Source organism: Ornithorhynchus anatinus, chromosome 10 (genome assembly GCF_004115215.2).
Source record: "Ornithorhynchus anatinus isolate Pmale09 chromosome 10, mOrnAna1.pri.v4, whole genome shotgun sequence".
Classification (NCBI taxonomy): Eukaryota; Metazoa; Chordata; class Mammalia; order Monotremata; family Ornithorhynchidae; genus Ornithorhynchus; species Ornithorhynchus anatinus.
In genome coordinates, this window is record NC_041737.1 from 13,365,440 (window position 1) to 13,387,989 (window position 22,550).

The following is a 22,550-nucleotide window of genomic DNA, read 5'->3' on the forward strand; positions in this document are numbered from 1 at the left end:
CACTGCACACATACACAAGCATACAATCTATATATCTTTATAGTGTATTATTTTTCCCTACCTGTAATTAATTTGGTGTTCATCTCTCCTGCCACATTGTAAACTACTTGAGGGTAAGCATCATGTCTAGTAACTTTTGTACTGTCTCAAGCGCTTAGTACAGTGCTCCGTAGAGAAGCAGCGTGGCTTAGTGGAAAGAGCCCGGGCTTGGGAGTCAGAGGTCGTGGGTTCTAAGCCCGGTTCCGCCACTTGTCACTTCACTTCTCTGTGCCTCAGTTTCCTCATCTGTCAAATGGGGATCAAGACTGTGAGCCCCAAGTGGAACAACATAATAACCTTGTATCTATCCCAGTGCTTAGAACAGTGCTTGGCACATAGTGAGCACTAAACAAGTACCAACATTATTATAATTATTATAGAGTAAATGCTCCATGCACACTACTGATTGATGGATTTATTATAGCATAGTCTAGGGATTTGTGTGATTCATTCCATTTTCTATCTCCAAGTTATTTTTTTAAAAAATTAGGATTAAATAGCCAAAAAGAGCCCCAAAGTTTATTTTTAAATCTCATTATTTTCTTAGCATGATGATCATTACCAGTATAGATTTAAAATAGTTTATAAATACATCCTACTTCTGTAACAGTTGCCAAGCTGATTTCATTTGGGTGATCAAATATTAATATCGTCACTGTAATTGATCAGTGTTTTGGAATGTGATATCTGGGGGGTTTAAATGCACATAAATATTTTTTTCTGGGCCATTTCCCTATCCTGCAATCAGTAAAAACCCTGGAATGCCCATGCACAAAATAGGTTTCCCTATTATGTATAAAGGTCATTAGAGAACTATACGTTAGCACTGATCCAACAACTAATAATTAGGGGATGGTTTGAGAAGTAGCGTGACCTAGTGGATAGAGCACAAGTTGGAAGGACCTGGGTTCTAATCCCAACTCTGACACTCTTCTGCTATGTGACCTTGGGTAAGTCACCTCACTTCTCTATGCCTCAGTTACCTCGTCTGTGAAAGGGGGATTAAGATAATTGAGCCCCATGAGGGGCATAGACTGTGTCCAATCCGATTAGCTAATATCTTCCCCAGTGCTTAGTACAGTGCCTGGCACATACTAAGCACTTGGCAAATGCCTTAAAAACAGAATGAAACAAAAAATGTTTATGAGTAACTGGATCCTGTGGTCAGTTTTTGCTTAGCTCATGTGTGAAGTCATTCTCCCTTCTAGAGACAGCCCTCTCCTCGAAGTCAAAATTAGTATAGTGTCAAATTTTAGATGTACATTTGAGTCCTGTGCTCTAAATTAAAGATGGTTACCTTTACATTACTACTGTGTCAGCCTTCTCTCTGACCTCCCTTCCTCCTCTCTCGCCCCGCTCCGGTCTATTCTTCACTCCGCTGCCCGGCTCATCTTCCTGCAGAAACGATCTGGGCATGTCACTCCCCTTCTTAAACAACTCCAGTGGTTGCCTATCAACCTCCGCTCCAAACAAAAACTCCTCACTCTAGGCTTCGAGGCTCTCCATCACCTTGCCCCTTCCTACCTCTCCTCCCTTCTCTCTTTCTACCGCCCACCCCGCACGCTCCGCTCCTCTGCCGCCCACCTCCTCGCCGTCCCTCGGTCTCGCCTATCCCGCCGTCGACCCCTGGGTCACGTCCTCCCGCGGTCCCGGAACGCCCTCCCTCCTCACCTCCGCCAAACTGATTCTCTTTCCCTCTTCAAAACCTTACTTAAAAATCACCTCCTCCAAGAGGCGTTCCCAGACTGAGCTCCTCTTCCCCCTCTACTCCCTCTGCCATCCCCCCTTTACCTCTCCGCAGCTAAAGCCTCATTTTCCCCTTTTCCCTCTGCTCCTCCACCTCTCCCTTCCCATCCCCACAGCACTGTACTCATCCGCTCAACTGTATATATTTTCGTTACCCTATTTATTTTGTTAATGAATTGTACATCGCCTTGATTCTATTTAGTTGCCATCGGTTTTTACGAGATGTTCTTCCCCTTGACGCTGTTTAGTGCCATTGTTCTCGTCTGTCCGTCTCCCCCGATTAGACTGTAAGCCCGTCAAACGGCAGGGACTGTCTCTATCTGTTGCCGACCTGTTCATCCCAAGCGCTTAGTACAGTGCTCTGCACATAGTAAGCACTCAATAAATACTGTTGAATGAATGAATGAATGAATACCTATACTAACACAGACCTATGAGATCAGACTTTCATTTAACCACTGCATCACTTGAAAATGCCCAATGGGCATTGTATTACCAAAGAACCACTTCATGTGATATTATTGAAAATGAATTGGAATAGTCAACCCTAAAGCACACCTGAAATCTTTACAGTTTGAAAAAATGTCAATAATTACCCCTAATTATTCCTAAACATTAACTTTTTCAAGCCCCGTTAACCATCCCCTAAATTATTATGCGTTTGATCAGTGCTACAGTACTGTTCTTTAATGAGCTTTATACATAATAGGGAAGCATGGGTACTCCACATCAAATCAACACTTGAGAAGGGAATTCATTCATTCATTTAATCATATTTATTGAGCGCTTGCTGTGTGCAGAGCACTGTACTAGGTGCTTGGAAAGTACAATTCAGCAATAGAGACAGACAATCCCTGCCCACAACGGGCTCAGAATCAAGAAGGGCGGGAGACAGCAAAATGAGAAGCAGTATGGTGCAGTGAATAGAGCAGGAGTCTGGGAGTCAGAAGGTCATGGGTTCTAATCCCTGCTCCACCGCTTGTCTGCTGGGTGACCTGGGGCAAGTCACTCAACTTCTCTGGGCTTCAGTTACCTCATCTTTAAATTGGGGATTGAGATTGTGAACCCCAAGTGCGTCCACCTTGATTTCCTTGAATTCACCTCACTTAGAACAGTGCCCGGCACATAGTAAGTGCCTAACAAATACCACACTACTACTACTAATGGTTATTATTATTATTATTATTATTAAACGACTCATAGGACACCATCACTTGATGCTTTGTGAGAGCACATAATCCGTCAGTCAGTCAATATTGTACTCTTCTATGCGCTTAGTACAGTGTTCTGCACACAGTAAGCACTCAATAAATGCAGTTGATTGAATGAATTGTATTCATTGAGCACTTGCTGTGTACAGAGCACTGTACTAAGCACTTGGGAGGTACAATATAACAATATAATGGATACATTTTCTGTCTACATTGAGGGACTAGATTGTCAGTTATTTTTGAAAACTCAGTTTCTCTGGGCATTGGAAAGGTCATATTGGGTTGGCGGGAGAAGAGGAATGGAAGAGAGGGAGTGGAGAGTGACTGTCTAATTTTTTACTGAAATCTAAGAGTGCTTGCTTTGGGAATTTTTCCTGACTCTACAGTGCTTTTCAGAGGAAATTCCAGAGGAGAAATTTTTCATTTAGGAAGTAAACTGCTGAAAAACCACTATTTGTCTCCTTCCGGATCCTCTAGCCAATGATCATCATGATCAAAGGTATTCTTTGAGTGATTACTATGTGCAGAACACTGTGCTAAGTGCTTGGAATAGTACAGTACAACAGAATTGGTAGACATGTTCCCTACCCACAATGAGTTTACAGTCTAGGAGGGAGAGTCTGTGTTCGCTGGATGGTGGCTTCAATCAGTGGTATTTATTGCGCATTTATTGTGTGTAGAGCAATGTACTAAGTATATAAGAGTACAGTATAACAATATAATATTCCCTGTCCACAACAAGCTTACAGTCTAGAGGCTAGGCTTGTCCGAAGTGTGTGACATTTGTGCATTCTGAACTATAAAGAGCTTATATAAGAAGCCACAAGGAATCAGTTGCGTCATTAAGAAGGTCGGTCTCAGTTCTGCAAATATTGAAATTTAGGGAGGAAATAGTGCACTGGGAGCTCCTAGAGAGCAGGGATTGTCTCCTAATTGTATTGTAGATTCCTAAGTACTTGGACAGAGCCATGCACAAAGCTAACCTTCAGAAAATACTGGTCAACTGAAAATATGCTCCTTCAAATTCCAGATTTCTGCATAGGAAAATAATAGCTGTTGAAAAGAAAACCCCTGAAGAAATTGTTTGGACATGGACTAGTTAAATTTTGTAAGAATTGATGACTCACATAGATGGTCATACTCATACCCAGCCCATACTGGCAGTTTAAAGCATTCATAACCAGCCGTCCCTTAAAACTTTGAATTAAGGGATGGCTGGAAAATATCAGCAGTACTAGCAATCTCACACATTGCTGTTGAAGAGAAAAACAAAGTAAAATTTGTGAACAAAACTATCTCTTGTGTTCTTAATATTAATAACGTTGATGATAATGGTATTAAGCACTTATTATGTGCCAAACACTGTACTATGCACTGGGGTAGATACAAGATAATCAGGCCCCACATGGGGTTCACATTGTAAGTAGGAGGGAGAACAGGTATTGAATCCCTGTTTTACAGGTGAAGAAACTGAGGCACAGAGAAGTGAAACGACTTGCCCAAGGTCACAGCAGACAAGTGGCAGAGCCAGGATGAGAGCCCATGTCTTCGGACTCCCAGGTCCATGCTCTGGGCAGTAGGTCAGGCTGCTTTTCTTGAATGTTGTATTTGCGGCCGGATTTCCATAGGGGTGAGCCGTGATTACGAGCGATGAGGAAGGAAAGGGAGAGACAGACACAGGTGACAGATTAAGAGAGAGAGAAATGGATGACTGAGAAATACAGGGTCCCAGTGAGAAAGGCAAGGATGAGAAACATCATCCTCATGCCTCCTCCTAGAGTCATCCCTCAGGAAGCAAAGTCAAGAGCCGCAGCGTCAGCAGAGAGCCGGACCAAGCGCCTTTTCCCTCTCACTGGCCTACTTCCTTGCCCTAGGTGCCAGGGGCCGTTGTCGCTACTGTTTCTGTTGTTTAGCTTTCTGGCAAGGAGGCTACCTTCACGGAAACTCCCGGGATGCTGGAAACCCTGCTGAAGAAGTAGCGTTCCATTCAGCACAGAGCCCGAGCCAGATATCTAGTTGCTGGAGGTGTCCAAGTGGTCTTCTGCATCCTGCTCCACTGAGTCAGTTAACTTTCCTGTGGGTTCTCAGAGGGGCGAACTGTGGGCTCAGTAATGACGTTCCCCCCTCCCCTCGGCCCAACTGGATTTCCTAAATGTTCAGGTTGTGGAGAACTCAAAAACTCCATGCACTGTTGGAAAGCCCCTGATGGACCCATGTCATTTCCTCAGAGGCGGACAGGGACTCCTAGCCTGAGATAGGAATTTACTATGTGCAGAGCACTGTCCTAAGCACTTGGGAGAGAACGGTATAACAATATAACTTGTTCCCTGCCCACGTGAGCTTACAGTCCGAACATCAATATAAATAAATTACAGATATGGACATTGGTTGTCAGGAGAAGCTTCAGGGACATCTCTGCATTCTGAGTTCTCATTTAAAGGGCCACAAGGAAAACATCGGAGACAGCATTAAAAGTAAATCTCAGATCTGCAAAGATTGAATTTTAGAGAGAAATGTTATGCCGTATGCTTCTTGAGGCCGGGGATTGGGTCTTTTAATTTTGTTGTCAGTTTCTAGGTAAGGAGGACAGGGCTCTAATAATAATAGTGGTGGATGGTATTTGTTAAATCCTTACTATGTGCCTAAGCACGGGGGTAGGTACTAGATAATTGGGTCCCACATGAGGCATACAGTCTAAGTAGTTGTACTAAGTTGAAGCAGCGTGGCTTAGTGGAAAGAGCACAGGCTTGAAGTCAGAGGTCATGGGTTCTAATCCTGGCTCCGCCACTTATCAGCTGCGTGACTTTGGGCAAGTCACTTAACTTCTCTGCGCCTCAGTTACCTCATCCGTAAAATGGGGATTAAGACTGTGAGCCTCATGTGAGACAAAGTAATCAGATTGTCTCACATGAGGCTCACAATCTTAATCCCCATTTTACAGATGAGGTAACGGAGTTTAGAACAGTACTTGGCACATAGTAAGCACTTAAATATCATATCATCAGTAGAAGGGAGAGCAGGTATTGAATTCCCATTTTACAGATGAAGGAACTGAGGAGTGAAGTAATTTGCCCAAGATCACACAGCAGACAAATGGCAGAGCCTGGATTAGACCCCAGTTCCTTCTGACTCCCAGGCCCGTGCTCTATGCGTTAGGTCACTCCTTTTCTCATTGATTGCTTGTCAGGGAAAATGCCTGTCCCTCGTGTATTTTGAGAAGCCTAGTTTCATGCGCCAGGTATGAGGGGATGATTCTGCTTCTGCTGCCGCTGCTTTCCAGCAAGGGGACGGCATGCTGAGAGCCCCCCTCGCCCACCCAGGACCCTGGAAACTGAGCAGTATGAGAAGCAGCAGCATGTAGCGCTCTCTTCAGCACAGAACCAGGCCCAAAATCTATTTGTCAGAGGCAGGGGGCGGATAGCAAAATGGTCCCCTTCTTCCCGCTCCCTAATAATAATAATAATAATGATGATGTTGGTATGTGTTAAGTGCTTACTATGTGCAGAGCACTGTGCTAAGCACTGGGGTAGATACAGGCTAATCAGGTTTTCCCACATGAGGCTCACAGTCTTCATCCGCATTTTACAGATGAGGGAACCGAGGCACAGAGAAGTGAAGTGACTTGCCCACAGTCACACAGCTGACAAGCGGTAGAGCCAGGATTCGAACCCATGACCGCTGACTCCCAAGCCCAGCGTCTTTCCACTGAGCCACGCTGCTTCCCTAGGGCAGCCAGCTACCCTGCAGGCAACTTTAAGATGGTTTGAGGGGCTGAATGTAGGCCAAGACCCTGAGAAGCAGCGTGGCTCAGTGGCAAGAGCCCGGGCTTGGGAGTCGGAGGTCATGGGTTCGAAACCCAGCTCTGCCACTTGTCAGCTGTGTGACCGTGGGCAAGTCACTTAACTTCTCTGTGCCTCAATGACCTCATCTGTAAAATGGGGATTAAGACTGTGAGCCTCACGTGGGACAACTTGATTACGCCGTATCTACCCCAGCGCTTAGAACAGTGCTGTGCACATAGTAAGTGCTTAACATTAACATAATATTATTATTATCTGTGGATTTAGGGACTTTTCCCCTTCACCACACTGAGCACCAGCTAGGACCCCTATGTAAGGGAGTTGTGGAGAAGGTAAAAGCCCCCTATAGTGATGGAAAGTCCCTGATCTACCTTTGTCACTTCCTCAGAGTGGGCAGGGGCACCCAGGCGACGGGTAGGAACCAGACAGCTTTAGCTGCAGGCAGGGGAGTTGGGCCCTGAGGGCAAGAACTGTGCCATATTCTTCCTCTGTAAAACCCCGCGTTGCCTGCTGTGGGATAGTGCACCTGATGGGTGTTCAGTTAGTAACTTCGACTGACAGGAGAAGTCGTCTCCCAGTGGTATTATTATTCTTTTTTAAATGGTATTTGTTAAGCACTTACTATGTGCCAGACACTACTCGGCACTGGGGTAGATACAAACTAATCAGGTTGGACACAGTCCATGTCCCACGTGCGGCTCCCAGTCCCCCCATTTTAGAGTCAGTCATTCGTATTTAATGAGCTCTTACTGTATGCGGAGCACTGTACTAAGCACTTGGGAGAGCACAGTATAATAGCAGACACATTTCCTGCCCACAGTGAGCTAAAAGTCTAGAGGGGGAGGCAGACATTAATATAAATAAAGCACAGATATGTATATAAGTGGCATGGGGCTGGAAGGGGGGTAAATAAAGGGAGCAAGTGGGGTTGACGCAGAAGGGAGTGGGAGAAGAGGAAAGGAGGGCCTAGTCAAGGAAGGCCTCTTGGAGGAGATATGCCTTCAATAAGGCTTTCCTTATTGAAGATAGGGAGAAGATATTCCTTTGAAGATAGGGAGAGTAATTTTCTATCGGATTTGAGGAGGGAGGGCATTCCAGGCCAGAGGCAGGATGTGTGCGAGAGGTCGGTGGCAAGATAGACAAGATTGAGATGCAGTGAGGGGTTGGCATTAGAGGAGCAGAGTGTTCTGGTTAGGTTGTAGTAGGAGCGTAGCAAGGTGAGGAAGGAGGGGGCAAGGTGATTGAGTGCTTGAAAGCCATTGTTGAGGAGTTTCTGTATAACATGGAGGTAGATGGATGGACAACCACCAGAAGTTCTTGGGGAGTGGGGAAACATGGCCTGAACATTTTTGTAGAAAAATGATCCGGGCAGCAGAGTGAAGTATGGACTGGAATGGGGAGAGACAGGAGGCAGGGAGGTTAGCTGATAAAGTATTCAAGGTGGAATAGGATAAGTGATTGGATTAATATAGTAGCAGTTTGAATGGGGAAGAAAGGGCGAATTTTAGTGATATTATGAAGGTTATACTATGATATTTTTAGATTTTTTCAGTTTGTACTAAAGAGAGGTACTCCTCTTGTCCTCTAATATATTTATGTTATTTTGGTTCCTCACCATCCTTGCTATAGAGTGTGGAGGACCAGCAGCACTAAATTCCAACATTGTTCCTTGTACACAGTGGGCCACTTCCACTTGTTTGCCCATTGACATCTTACATAAAGAGTCTGTAGCCTTAAAATATTGTGTTGCGTTCTTTCCTTCCCTCTCCCAAGTCTCCAGGATGCCAATTTAACTAGATTTATATTGGCTACAAAGCATTGCATTTCATCCATTAATTTTTTTTTAGACTCACAGCAATTAGTGCAGACACATTTGCCCTTCGATTTCATATGCATTTCCACATCCACCAGTTTCTCAATTTGATTACAGCTTAATTTAGTTTTCATTTCCTCAAATGCCCAGTTGGATTTCTTCCAAGCTCCCCAGGATTCCTATGTCCTCAAACCACCTCCCAGTCAGTGGTATTTACTGAGCGCTTAACTGCAGGCAAAGCATTGTACTAAGCGCTTGGAAGAGTACAGTATAACAGAGTTGCCTACCAAAAGCTTACGGACTAGAAGGAGGATTTGGTATCAGTCTGGATCTCGTGCTTTGAAACACTGTGACTTTTCCTCAGTCAGAGGGGAAAATTGAATTCATCAGAGATATTTATTGTGAACCTTTATACATTGCACTTGGGAAATTACAACAGAAGCAAAGTACTCATCCCTTCCCCACAAAAAGATGATCAGATCAGAGGAAATGGACAAATTCAGCTCAGTGCTTGGCACATCATAAGTCCTTAACAAGTACCATAAAATACCCAACAACTTATTTACAAATAGTTTGAGCTGAAGGAAGAACAAGGATACAACAAGAAGTAGTAATATAAATATATCAGGATGAAATCACTGAAGATATAATTGACTGTCCTCATAAAAACACACGCATGTGTGTGCATAAATGCAGAGGATAGGAATAAAATACATAGATTTTAGGCGTGGCTGTTTGGGTTGACATGGTTCGGGTGTTGGGATTTTAGGATGGCTTTTAAGAGTCACCTGCTAGTGGAAAGAGCACAGGCCTGGGAGTCGGAGGACCTGAGTTTTAATTGCGGCTTGGCTCACTGGAAAGAGCCAGGGCTTTGGAGTCAGAGGTCATGCGTTCGAACCCCGGCTCTGCCACTTGTCAGCTGTGTGACTTTGGGCAAGTCACTTAACTTCTCGGTGCCTCAGTTCCCTCATCTGTAAAATGGGGATGAAGACTGTGAGCCCCACGTGGGACAACCTGATTCCCCTGTGTCTACCCCAGCGCTTAGAACAGTACTCGGCACATAGTAAGCGCTTAATAAATACCAACATTATTGCGGCTCCGCCACTGGTCTGCCATGTGACCTTGGGCAATTCACTTCACTTCTCTATGCTTCAGAGGGGCCGCGTGGTCTAGCAGATAGAGCATGGACTTGGGAGTCAGAAGGTCATGGGTCCCAATCCCTGTTCCACCACTTTTCTGCTGTGTGACCTTGGGCAAGTCACTTTACTTCTCTGTGCCTCAGTTCTCTGCTCTGTAAAATGGGGATTAAGACTGTGAGCCTTATGTAGGACAGGGACTGTGTCCAGCCCGAATATCTTGTGTCTGCCCCAGCGCTTAGAACAGTGCCTGGCACATAGTAAGCGCTTAACAAATACCATGAGGATGATGATTATTAGTATTCAAGTACCTCATCTGTAAAGTGGGGATTAAATCCTCTGATTTAGACTGTGAGCCCAACGTGGGGCAGGGACTGGGACCAACCTGTTTATCTTGTACCTACCCCTGTACTTAGAGTGCTTGGCACATAGTAATGCAAAAGAAATAGCTAGAAATGGATGGTGGGACACATAATCACTAGGATGTCAAGGCATAAGTCTCCTACGATGTACAGAAAGGCTGCCTCAGTGCAGAGAAGTTTGTAACTAGGGGAATATGTAGGTATAAGCAACCTGGGATAGGTAAAATTCATCTCCACTCTGGAGACCTGTATGCAGTCCAATCAGGCAGTATTGCCAGAATGCTTGCTGTATGTAGAACACTGAACTAAACAGTTGGGAAAATAGTCAAGTAGATAGACATGATCCCTACCCTCGAAGAGAAGGAGCTTTATGATGCCCATGACAATTCTTAACCAATAATAATAGAGATGAGATGAAGTTAATCATATTTATTGAGTGTTTACTGTGTGAAGAGCACTGTACTAGGTGCTTGGGAGAATACAGTATAGCAGAGTTGGTCAAGATGATCCCTGCCCACCACGAGCCTCATGTTAGAGCGGAGGCATACGTATCAATATTAGCAGATAATCCCAAACCCTTTTTTAGCTGTTACAAACGAAATGATTTGAATTTCACCTCTGCAGTCCCCCCTCCTACTCACTGAGGAAGGGGTTACTGAGTGTTGAAATGGCAAAAAGATAAGAAATCATGAACTGGGGGAAAGTCAGAGATGATCAAAGAGCACTAATTGATTTTATAGAAGTGCATTTTAGAGCACTTAATGTGATAACATTTTTTCAATGAAGTTTGAAAACTTGATTTGCAAGCCTATGAGGAGGTCCCATTACGACTCAGCCAGATTATGGGTTGAAATTTGTCTTCTGGGATCGATACTCCTTGAAGTCCATTTAACACAAAACTTGATAGAATCACCGTGGAGGGCTGCTGATAAGCATATGTGTTGAATTGAATTGGTGGCTAAGCGGAAAAAAGTTGTCAAAATAAATTGACAAAGCAGCGGTGCGGGCAGTCAGGAAAAGGGTGAATTCCCTGCCTCAATGGGACTTGTGTGTGGAAATCTGTGAAGGCAGATGTGATCATGTTTATAGGACAGTGTCACCCTAATCTGTCATGTGGGCCCGGAGTGACTGTAATAATAATAATAAATATGGTATTTGTTAAGCGTTTACTGCTTACTGCTTGTTAAGCACTCTTCTAAGCTCTGGAGTAGATACATAACCAGGTTGTCTCATGGCGCTCACAGTTTTAATCCCCATTTTACAGATGAAGAAAGAGAGAAGAGAAGAGAAGCAGCTCTTAGAGAAGCAGCGTGGCTCAGTGGAAAGAGCACGGGCTTTGAAGTCAGGGCTCATGAGTTCGAATCCCAGCTCTGCCACTTGTCGGCTGTGTGACTGTGGGCAAGTCACTTAACTTCTCTGTGCCTCAGTTCCCTCATCTGTAAAATGGGGATTAAGACTGTGAGCCCCACGTGGGACAGCGTGGCTCAGTGGAAAGAGCACGGGCTTTGGAGTCAGGGCTCATGAGTTCGAATCCCAGCTCTGCCACTTGTCGGCTGTGTGACTGTGGGCAAGTCACTTAACTTCTCTGTGCCTCAGTTCCCTCATCTGTAAAATGGGGATGAAGACTGTGAGCCCCACGTGGGACAACCTGATTCCCCTATGTCTACCCCAGCACTTAGAACAGTGCTCGGCACATAGTAAGCGCTTAACAAATACCAACATTATTATTATTATTATTACAACCTGATTCCCTTATGTCTACCCCAGCGCTTAGAACAGTGCTCGGCACATAGTAAGCGCTTAACAAATACCAACATTATTATTATTATTAGATGAGGTAACTGAGTCACAGAGAAGTAAAGTGACTTGCCCAAGTTCGCACAGTAGACAAGTGGCAAAGCTGGGATTAGAACCCATGTCCTCTGACTCCTAAACCTGTGCTCTTGCCACTAGGCCATGTTGCTTCATGTTGATTCCTTTACCCTATTATAAATTGAAACACTCAATTTTGTTCTAAGTGCTCATTCTTCCGCACACTCTTGAGTGATCTGTTCCTATTTTTTATGGTATTTGTTAAGCGCTTGCTATGTGCCAGGCACTGTTCTAAGCCTGGGGGAGATACAGACTCATCAGGATGGACTAAATCCATGTCCCACGTGAGATTTACAGTCTTAATCCCCATTTTACAGAGGAGGGAATTGAGGCACAAAGACATGAAGCGACTTGCCCAAGGTCACACAGCAGACAAGTGACAGAGGTGGGATTAGAACCCAGGTCCTTCTGACTCCCAGACGTGTGCTCTATCCCCTAGGCCACACTGCTTCTCTAATTCCACTGTGGATTTACGGCCCAGATTCAAAACTATTCCACCTCTGCGCAGCCTCTCCTACCACCCTGCACCCAGGTGGATCCAGGGACCACCTCATTTTACCACTCCTTTCACCTTTCCTCTTCTACCCCTTCCCTATCCTCCCGGACCCATCTGGACAACTGTCTTGCCATCCAAGACAACTTTCCCCTCCTCACCCACTCAATTTTGGCAGCTTTTCTGTCAGGGATCAAAGTGGATGATCCAGTATCGCAACAGGGGACAACCCAAGATGCTGATGATTGGGGTCATATCAAGGAGATACTTATTCACTTATTTATATTAGTGTCTGTCTCCCCCTCTAGACTGTGTGCTTGCTGTGGGCAGGGAATGTGTTTGTTTTTGTCCTCTCCCAAGCGCTTAATACAGTGCTTTGCACACAGTAAGTGCTCAATAAATACAATGATTGAATGAAAGATGTGTGTGCATGTAAGCACATAAACGTACTGTAGGTAAAGGTTAAGCATTTCATTTCTAATCATCCACATTCTCATTCCCTCTAGACTGTAAGCTTGTTGTGCTCAGGAACGTGTCTGTCAGTTCTGTTATGTTGTACTCTCCCAAGTGCTTAGTATAGTGTTCTCCACACAATAAGGGCTCGATAAATATTATTGATTGATTATTGCTCCCCTCCATTCCTATATTTTTTTGTATGCCAAGATAGTCTTTGTCAATCTGAAGCTTTGAACAAACTTCCAGCAAATGACTTCATGAGGATGAGGTGATAGCCATCTTGGTACTAGGCTCTTTTAAGAAAGGAGATTATTTAATTCTCCTCATTGTTAGCGAGTCAGGTTTCATTGCTGTGAACCTAGAGCAAACAGAAAAAAGCCTCAACCTCCAAGGTAATTTAAATTACTACCCAGAACATGTTTGAAACAGAGAACTGGTTCGAGTGAAATGTTTTGTATGCACCTGGAGATTACTTTCCAAAAGTGCTTAAGCACAGCAGGCACTTGATCTTTTGGCTAAATCGAGAGCTTAAATTCTGCCCACAAACTGGAAAAATACAGTTAATTGTAGACAAGGAAATAGACAAAATTAAGGACGCTGCAAAACTAGGGCAGGTAATGGGAGACTTCAGTTATCTTCACATGGTAAAACTTTCCCTTGGCTAACTGTTGGGGTTAGGTTCTGGACAACCTCGTGGTTCACAAAACCATGGTTGGTAAGACTAAAAGGGTGTGGAACAAATAGGGTTAGGGACTCTGTGGCTTCAAAATACGCTGGGGAGTGTCACTTCATTTAGCCTCATGTTTCTAAAATTGAGTCAACGCCAATATTCCTTCCCACAGACAATATGTATCAATGTCAACTCAAGGACATCATTTTCATCGCTCTCCAATAACATGTTCTCTCTCTAATGTAAAACTAGAGTTAAGAGCAAACAGAACAGGATATAAATTTCAAACATTGAGAGAGCGAGAGTCATAATGATGTTATGTGTAATGCAGATAGGAGCCCTCGGCTGGCAAGCGAGGAAAAGATCAGGTGATGGGCTGATGTGTTGCCATGAAACCCATGGTTACTCAAAACAGCATAGGTTTGCCAAAATAACATGCAAAGTGTTAAGAATGGCTACTCAAAACAGTAATTGATGAAACCATGGTTGCTAAGGAAAGGTAGAATAACTCTTCTGGACCAGAAATGGAACCAGTATTTTGAATAAGATAAACAGTGGCTTTCCACAATAGCTAATCCTAGAAGATCCCCAAGGAAAAATAATGAACTAGATTTAATTCTGAAAAAAAGACAGGACTTGGTGCAAGGAATATATGTGTGGTGGAGCCCCTCTACAGTAATTGTCATGCCCCGATTAAATCTGACATCCTTCCGGGGAGGAAAGGGTCTCAGTGAAATTCATTTGCGACTTTTCCATTCACTCACTTAGACGTCTTAGAAGGTTTTCCTGCAACTTGTCCTCTTCATTTATGACATTTCACCACTCTGCAGAACTTAGTTTCACTGGAAGTTGGAAGAGTTGACAAAACTGTGCAGTGCCAGGGCAGGGATCAGAAGATAGTTGAATTTGATCTCACTGCATGGGAGGGAAGGCCAGAGAAAATGAACACACACAGATGTTAAATTAAATTTTGTAAAATAGATGTGAAATTTATGAAAGGGTCAAAGGAGAAATAATGCATCTATCCCGCTAGATTGTAAACTCTTTGAGGGGAGGGATCATGTCTGTCTACTATACTCTCTAAAATGCTCAGTACAGTGATCTGCACACCGGAGATATGCAATAAATGCACTTGATTGATTAATATAATTGTTTGAAGGAGTCAACAACATGTGGAGAGATGTAACAAGTCAACGTAATTGATTTAGATTTTTAAAGACCTTAGTTTAAGTTCTACACCAAAGGCTTTTTTTTAAAAAAAAGTTAATTGGAGTTTGAAGAGAACAAAAGCTGGGTACAAGATGAGGAAAATGGCATAAATAGCCATTTGGGGGGAACGGAGAAGTGGAAATAGGTATGTGTGTAAACTAGTTTTATTTAATATTTTTAATATTTTTAAGTCATCTTGAAGAAGGAATGGGTAGTGAAATCAGCATTGCAAATGACAGTAACCACTGCCGAATGATGAAATGCCGTGCCGATGGAAATAAATCAGGAGGATCTCAGAAAGTTGTGACTAGGCAGACATTTGGAAGATGAGCTTTAACATGAAAAGGTATACTGTCAAGGAATATCTATAGGGAAAAATAGTCCAGAATAAATGGGGATGAGATCTGAGTTTTTGGTTAGAAAACAATCTTATAGTCATTGTTAGCTGTTCCTTCAGTCTCTGATTCAACGAGCAGTGGTAGCTAAGAGTCTAACGCAGTTCCGAGCAGCATCATCATCATTACCGGTCAGCCCATCGGTGGCTGTTATTGAGCACCACTGTATTTATTGCTTGGGAGTGTTCAGTATAATAGAGTTGGTGGACTCAATGCCTGTCCACAAGAAGCTTGCTATCTAGAAGGGAAGACATTAAAAGCAATTAGAGGAAATGGGATATAATAAAGATATGTAAGTGAGTGAATATCAAATGCTTAAGGGGTACAGATCTAAGTGCATTGATATATGGAAGTGGGTGGTGAGTCAGGAACTTCATAAAAAGCAAAAGAAAAATTCCAATTTAACCACCATGCACAACCATGCCATTTCCTTCTTCAGAATACCGGCTGCTGCCCTTCTTAGAAGGGTATAATTGTGTTGGGCAAGGAACAGGTGTGCTATCCTTTGCTGTATATTGTAGTAAGAGAGTCTCCATAGAGAATTGCCAATATTTGTCATAGGGTTTTCTGTATTAGTAACAATATTGTCTGTCTTGCTCTTGTGCCTACTCTGTGCGGGCACTGGTCTGTGTACCTACCCTGTGTCTAAAATAAATATACACTTGGGGCAAATTCTCCTGTAGTGATTAACAAGAAATTAATAGAGGAATTTCTGATGTTTCATAAGTAAAATGGAAGAAAGCACTTGAATAATACTCCAAAGAAACATTTTTGCTGTGACAAGTAGGTGTTTAATTGCTGCTCTCTGGAGATTACTAAGCAAATACTTCATTTCTCATGAAAAGTGCAAGTTTGAGTGCAGGATAAATGGAGATCTACCCAAAATGAAGGGGAACAACTCTCTGAGCTATGTGACAGGAAAGCAGAGATGTTTGAGAAGATATAACAAAATTACTTTCTCCTCTTATTGAAGGGTGTAGGTGATATGCAGCTTTTGGCTCTGCATGGGATATGAGTTTCTCCAGCGCTTAGTACAGTGCCTGTCACATAGTAAGCCCTTAACAGACACTATTTTTTTTAAAAAAAACTAATTATATTAAATAGGAAGTTCAGCCTTCACCCTAGGGGATATTTGTACGCACAAAAGGCTGAATTTTATACAGCTACAGAAACAGATTTTGGCATTTCTGGTGATCATTTGGATGATCTGTATTTTCAGAGAATGGGTAGATTGAGGATAAAGCCAAGTGGAGCAGCTGCTTCTCATTCCTAAGCTGCCAGTGAACAAAATGAGAAATATGGTGGATGATTAATATATGGGGTTTCATCTGTTTCTGAATTTTGAAAGATGATTTCTGTGAGGAGGAATTTGAGAAAAAGACACCACACTTAACCCATTTATTCATAGCAGTCTCTGTACCGTATAGGAAGAAATGATAGTCTTGATCATGAGAGCAGAGTGGATAGAATGCAAGTGTCATGGCAGGGATTCTGTTATCTTTCTACAAAACAGGCAGTGAATAAAGGGATTTTTTTTAAACTTCTCATGAACAAAGAGAGTTTTAAATTATGTCTTTAAAAATTCCCTTCGGTAATTGCATATGATATGATCTCAGATGTAAATTCTACTTCAAAGATGATTAATTAGAAAGTCACTATTTAGTAAGCAAGCGTAGAAGAACTACTGTGAAGTAGAATAATGTACAGAGTCTCTGATGGAAGATCATAAATACAAAATATAATTTTCTTCAGGCAAATGAGTTACTCTGTGTTACAAATCACATAAATATCCCTTGTTTTAAAAACAAAACCCATATCCAGTCTTATGAAAGCACATAATACTTTTAAAGGATAGTAGAAAAAAGGCACACTTTAAAGGATATTTAAATAGAATATGCTAACAATGCTACCGACAGTGCTACAACCTACTCCTGTAGACTGTAAAGTTCTTGTGGGCATGGATCATGTCTGCATCTGTACCAAGTGCTTAGTACAGTGCTGTACACACAGCAAGTGCTCAATAAATGCCATTGCTGATCATAAATATCATTGATTATCATAACTATGTTTACCAGAAATACCCCAAAGTATTTAAAAAATGTTTGTGGATTGTGTACCTGCTTGGGATTAAGACAAACATGTGGATCAGAATAATAATAACTGTGGTATTTGTTAAACATTTACTATATGCCCAGCACTGTAGTAAGTGCTGGGTGGATGCAAGCAAATAATTATAATATTTGTTAAGCTCTTACTATGTGCCAGGCACTCTACTAAGCACTGGAATGGATATGGCAAATTGTGATGGACACAGTCCCTGTCCCACATGGGGCTCACGGTCTTAATCCCCATTTTACAGGTGAGGTAACTGAGACCTAGAAAAGTTAAGTGACTTGCCCAAGGTCACACAGCAGATAAGCGGTGGAGTCAGGATCAGAACTCGCAACCTTCTGACTCCCTGTTCCATGATCTATCCACTACTCCATGCTATTTTTTTTTTTAGTGTACCCGATTTTAAAATGCTTTATAGATCTGTAGTGGGTGTACTATTAGGGAGAACAGAGATTGCCTCAGGAATGGTATTTTTATCCCTGTCAGTAGTTATCATGGAGTAAAGGGAATACACACAAAGGTACCCACATCCTTCTACCATTACTATAGCTGGGAGGCAGAGAAACTTGTGGAGGCCTGGGCAACTAAGGAAAAGATGTGTGTATGTGAATTAAGGTGCAAATAGCAGAACTCGGGCAGCATTTACAAAGGGATAAGTGTCCAGACTTCAAAGTGCTGAGGGTTATAAAATATAAATCATTCATCAACGGACAGTAATGCACAGGCTTGGGACTCTGAACGACAGGGGTTCTAACCCTGATTCTGCCACTTGTCTGCTGTGTGACCTTGGGCAAGTCACCTCACTTCTCTATGCCTCAGTTACCTCATCTGTAAAATGGGGATTGAGACTGCAACCCCTACATGGGACAGGGACTGAGTCCAAGCCCATTTGTGTGTATCCACCTCAGTGCCCAGTGCGTTGCCTGGCACATAGCGCTTAACAAATATCACAGTTATTATTAAACTAAAAGCATAAGGAGAAAGGACTAAAGTCCAAGAGGAAGGTGGAGGAGGAAGGAAAATGGTCATTTCTGTGGCCGTAGCATCCATTTTTTTCTAAATCCACTCTAGGAAAATAAAATAGTTTCCTTTTGTCAGTTGGGATAGGAATTTTCTTAGTGGTTTATCCCACTGCTTTCCTAGAAATTTTCATGCAAAACTTCACTTAGTTTTGTTTTATTTATTTTTATTTCAAGTGCTTTGAGCACATTTTCTTCTAGGAACCCGAATATGGTATTTTCTTATTAAAGAAGCTTTGTCCCGGTCCCTTGAGCTAAGTGCCTCATGCTTTTTCTCCTTGATATGGGTTCCTAAGTGGTCTTAGTGTGCTTTACTCCTCTTTTCTACCTTTCGTTCCACTGAGTTATTTGCACCTGGGCACATTTTTCAGCTTTCTCAAGCACTACCAGTGATGACGTGTATTTGGTTTGTGTGGGTTTGTGTTCAATTTTTGGTATGTGTTCTCTTTTTCGATAATGCCTTTGAGCTTGTCGAAGACATATTTCTCAATAATGTATAATGATTCCGAGAGTTATCTCACAGCTAATGGAAAATGGTTCCAAAAAGTGATTCTGATAACACCTCTAACTGCATCAACCAGCCACTGTAACTTTACCAGTTACAGTGAAGTTTTAGTGGGTGGGGGGGGGGGGGGATACAGGATTAATTCATTTTAACTCTACTAGTCACTATTTAAAGAGAAGAAATTACTGTTAAAAGCATAGGAAAATGTGAGGCATTCTTTTCTGGAGGAAGACAACTGGAGTTAACTCCACTGCTTTCCTTCCTACTGTCCTGCTTTCTGGAAAAGATTAAAGAGCACTTTGTCTACTGATGAGTTTATGCACTTAAGAAATTGTTTTCCAGAAGACAGATTTCTGTTGCATAAATTAATATTAAAACAATATGAGTTTTACAAAAGTGTAGGAAACTAGTAGCAAAGTACATATCAAATCTGTGCAATACTTTGCAATGATTTCTAAAAATCAGTTAGAAGGAAATGACGGCGGAAACTTAGTGCTCCTAATTTTTCCAATTGTTTTATATTTAATAACTTTTCTTTCCTTTTTCCCCCCACAGTCTGGGACCCATATTTGCTCTATTTGTACCATTTTATCGCTCCATTCCAAGAATGCAAGTGACACAAATATTGGGCCAGTTTTCCATCACAAACAAGACATTGATTTACATTTTGGGCCTTCAGGTACAGTATGTCTTTCACATGTTCACCTTTCCCTGTAACAAGGTAGTGTTTTATGCTTTTTCTCATTTCTCTCAAAGTTTACCTCCAGAAATTTGGTCTTGAGATCTCTATCAACATTTAAGGGAAGTGTTACTGGAAAAAGTACAATAGTTACTCGATTCTTGAAACCTTTCATAGTCAATAAGTAATCAGATAACTGTGTTCACAGTAAGTGTTTTCTTCATCAGGGTACCAGTGGAAAACATTTTAATTTCATAAGGCTGTAATGCTTTAAGATACCTTAAAAATCATGTTACGATGTGGAAACACATTAGAAATATTAAAAGATAGGAAATGGAAAATCATTGTCAGGGTTAACAATTATGAACATGCTGTCAAGCAGTGCTTTATGCCCAAGAAGTCAGATATGCTTTATATACCTAAACTTTCAGGCTTCACAAAAACTTTGTCAATTAAGTAAATTTTCCAACGTCTCTCTTTTCTAATGAATAGACATGGTAACGTCTTTCTGCCTGATGACACAACTATCTTCATTGGCTTCTCTGGAACTTATTCTTAAAAGAAAGTGATTGATTAGTGAGCTCATTAAATAACACTCCTTAGTGGAATGCACTGAAAAGTTCTGCTGGGCCTTATTCATGCCAGATACATAGGAATGAACAGCTTAATTTCAAAATGACGCCCAGCATTCCCTTAACTGCTTTTTGTGATTTTTATGTTTTCTTAATCGACTGGAGCTTAAAAACTTGGTTGTCAGTTTTGATGTCATCCATGCCTTTGCCATTGGACCCATTCACATAGTGTTCCTTTTCCCACATAAAGCAATCTTGCCTTTTTGTTCCCAAACAAAATATACCTTTTCCCCTTCATTTTTTTATTCAATAGTATTTATTGAGGGCTTACTATGTACAGAGCACTGTACTGAGCATGTGGAATGTACAATTTGGCAACAGATAGAAACAATCCCTGCCCACCAACGGGCTTACAGTCTGTTCACGGGCTTACGGTAATAATAATGAATAATCGTTCATTCATTCAATTGTATTAATTGAGCGCTTACTGTGTGCATATATTAAGCTCTTGGGAGAGTACAATATAACAACAGACACATTCCTGCCCAAAATGAGCTCACAGTCTAGAGGGAAGTACCTTTTTTAAGGAATTTGTTAAGTGCCCAGTGTGTGTCAGCACTGGGGTAGATACAAGATCATCAGGTTGGACACAGTCCATCTCCCACTTGGGGCTCACAGTCTTAATACCCAATTTACATTTGAGGGAACTGAGACACAGAGAGGTGAAGTGATTTGCCCAAGGTCACACAGCAGGCAAGAGGCAGAGCTGGGATTAGAATCAAGGTCCTTCTGACTCCACTAGGCCATGATGCTTCTCAATTTAGGAATTAACCTGAGAATTCTGTAACCTAAGAATTCCTAGGTTTGAAAATGAAAGAGGAAATTCTTTCATTTAGGATTCCATTTTTTTATTTCACTCATCCCCCTGGATAGTTCCTTGCCATTTTCAGCAGCTTTGTATTTTCAGCAGTTTTTCCTCCTGTTTTCTCCTTTTATTTCATGCTTTTGTTGCTACCTTCCTGATCCATCACTACCATTTTTTTATGGATTTAATCCAGCCCTAAGTTTTCTTCTAAACCATAAGATTTTGTTCTAACGTTTTAGTGTCCTAATGATGTTTGAGCCTGCATATGGTTTAATCTTTTTTATATTTAATTTGAATTGTTTAATTCTTTAAAACTACAACTGGGCAGTTTTGTATTAATATATTTATTTAAGAGCTTCCCCATTTCATGTTTATTGTGTTTAATTTTATGGGCACTATAGATATTCTTGGAATAAAGAGTAGTTGTTACCCCAAGAAGCTGCAGTTGCTTAAAAGTGTGGTTCTAGCCTTCACTGTTAGATGCAATGAATTCTGTTATCAAATACAGCCTTTATTGAAAGACTCCCCTACACCAAATGACTTTGATTTAATATGAGTGCTTTGTTAAACTGCCGGTTACGGTGAAGTGGATCAAAATGTAAAAAAAAAAATCTGAACTAGTTATACTTATATTAAAGGACCATTTGAAGACAAATGTGATGTAGGGTTCAGTGATCAATGAGAACATTCTTAAATCAATTCTTTTATTTCCTTCATAGCTTTTAACCTCAGGGACCTATATCTGGATTGTAGCCATAAGTGGACTGGTAAGTCTGTAATTTTCTTCTAGTCATTGTTTCATCTAGAAAATTATTTTGTGGGCAGAAGTGTACTGGAACATAAATAAAATAATCGCACATAATGCATTTTAAAATACTGTGCTCTCCAAACATATTAATAAATGAGTTTATCACACAAATCCAGCACTGTAGAGTTAAAAATATGAAGTCTAAGTCTGACAGCTACCAATTTTAAAACGATTACCAAACTGTTCTTCTCAAATCCTGGATACTTTTCTGGCTTCTTGGTTCTCATTGTAATCGTACCTCACTGGGGTTTCCCCATATCTGGTCTCTTGTTCAAGCCTTTCTACCTGCCTGGAACTCCATCCCCATGCAGCTCTACCTAACCTCCATCCTCCGCTACCCACCTCAGCTTGGCCTAACTATGTCCCTCTCCTCCTTCAAAACTTGCTAAAAAGTTACCTCTTCCAAAAAAATCTTTCTGGCCTAATACTCCACCTTCCTGGTCCTGACACTCATGTGTTTACCTGGTTAGTAGTGATTTATTTATTTGCATTTTTTGTTTATTAGATCATGTGTACCTATGCGAGTAGTCTTTCGGCCATCATGTATTTGACAACGTGGTTACACTTACCTCTCCCTTCAGCTGCCTTCAGGCGGTCACCATATCCTTGGAACAGTGCTCAATGGTTAGAACAGTGCTTGGCACATAGTAAGCGCTTAATGAATACCATAATTATTATTGAGTGCAGTCATATCCTAAAGTCATCCACTACACTGCTTCTGATGTTCAGTACAGTACTTTGTGAGTAGTGAGTGCAGAATAGAGTGCTCTGTGTGGTGCTCTGTACTT

The 22,550-nt window shown here is 41.8% G+C and overlaps 1 protein-coding gene across 1 annotated transcript in view; it reads left to right on the top strand.

Annotated features, from left to right (window-relative positions):
* Window positions 1–22,550, top strand: part of UBAC2 (UBA domain containing 2) — a 195,028-nt gene that overhangs the window by 102,401 nt on the left and 70,077 nt on the right. Inside the window, exons 5-6 of the mRNA XM_029074151.1 lie at window positions 19,394–19,517; window positions 21,674–21,721. Of these exons, the coding sequence (XP_028929984.1) occupies window positions 19,394–19,517; window positions 21,674–21,721 (172 nt within the window). The remainder of the gene's footprint in view (window positions 1–19,393; window positions 19,518–21,673; window positions 21,722–22,550) is intronic.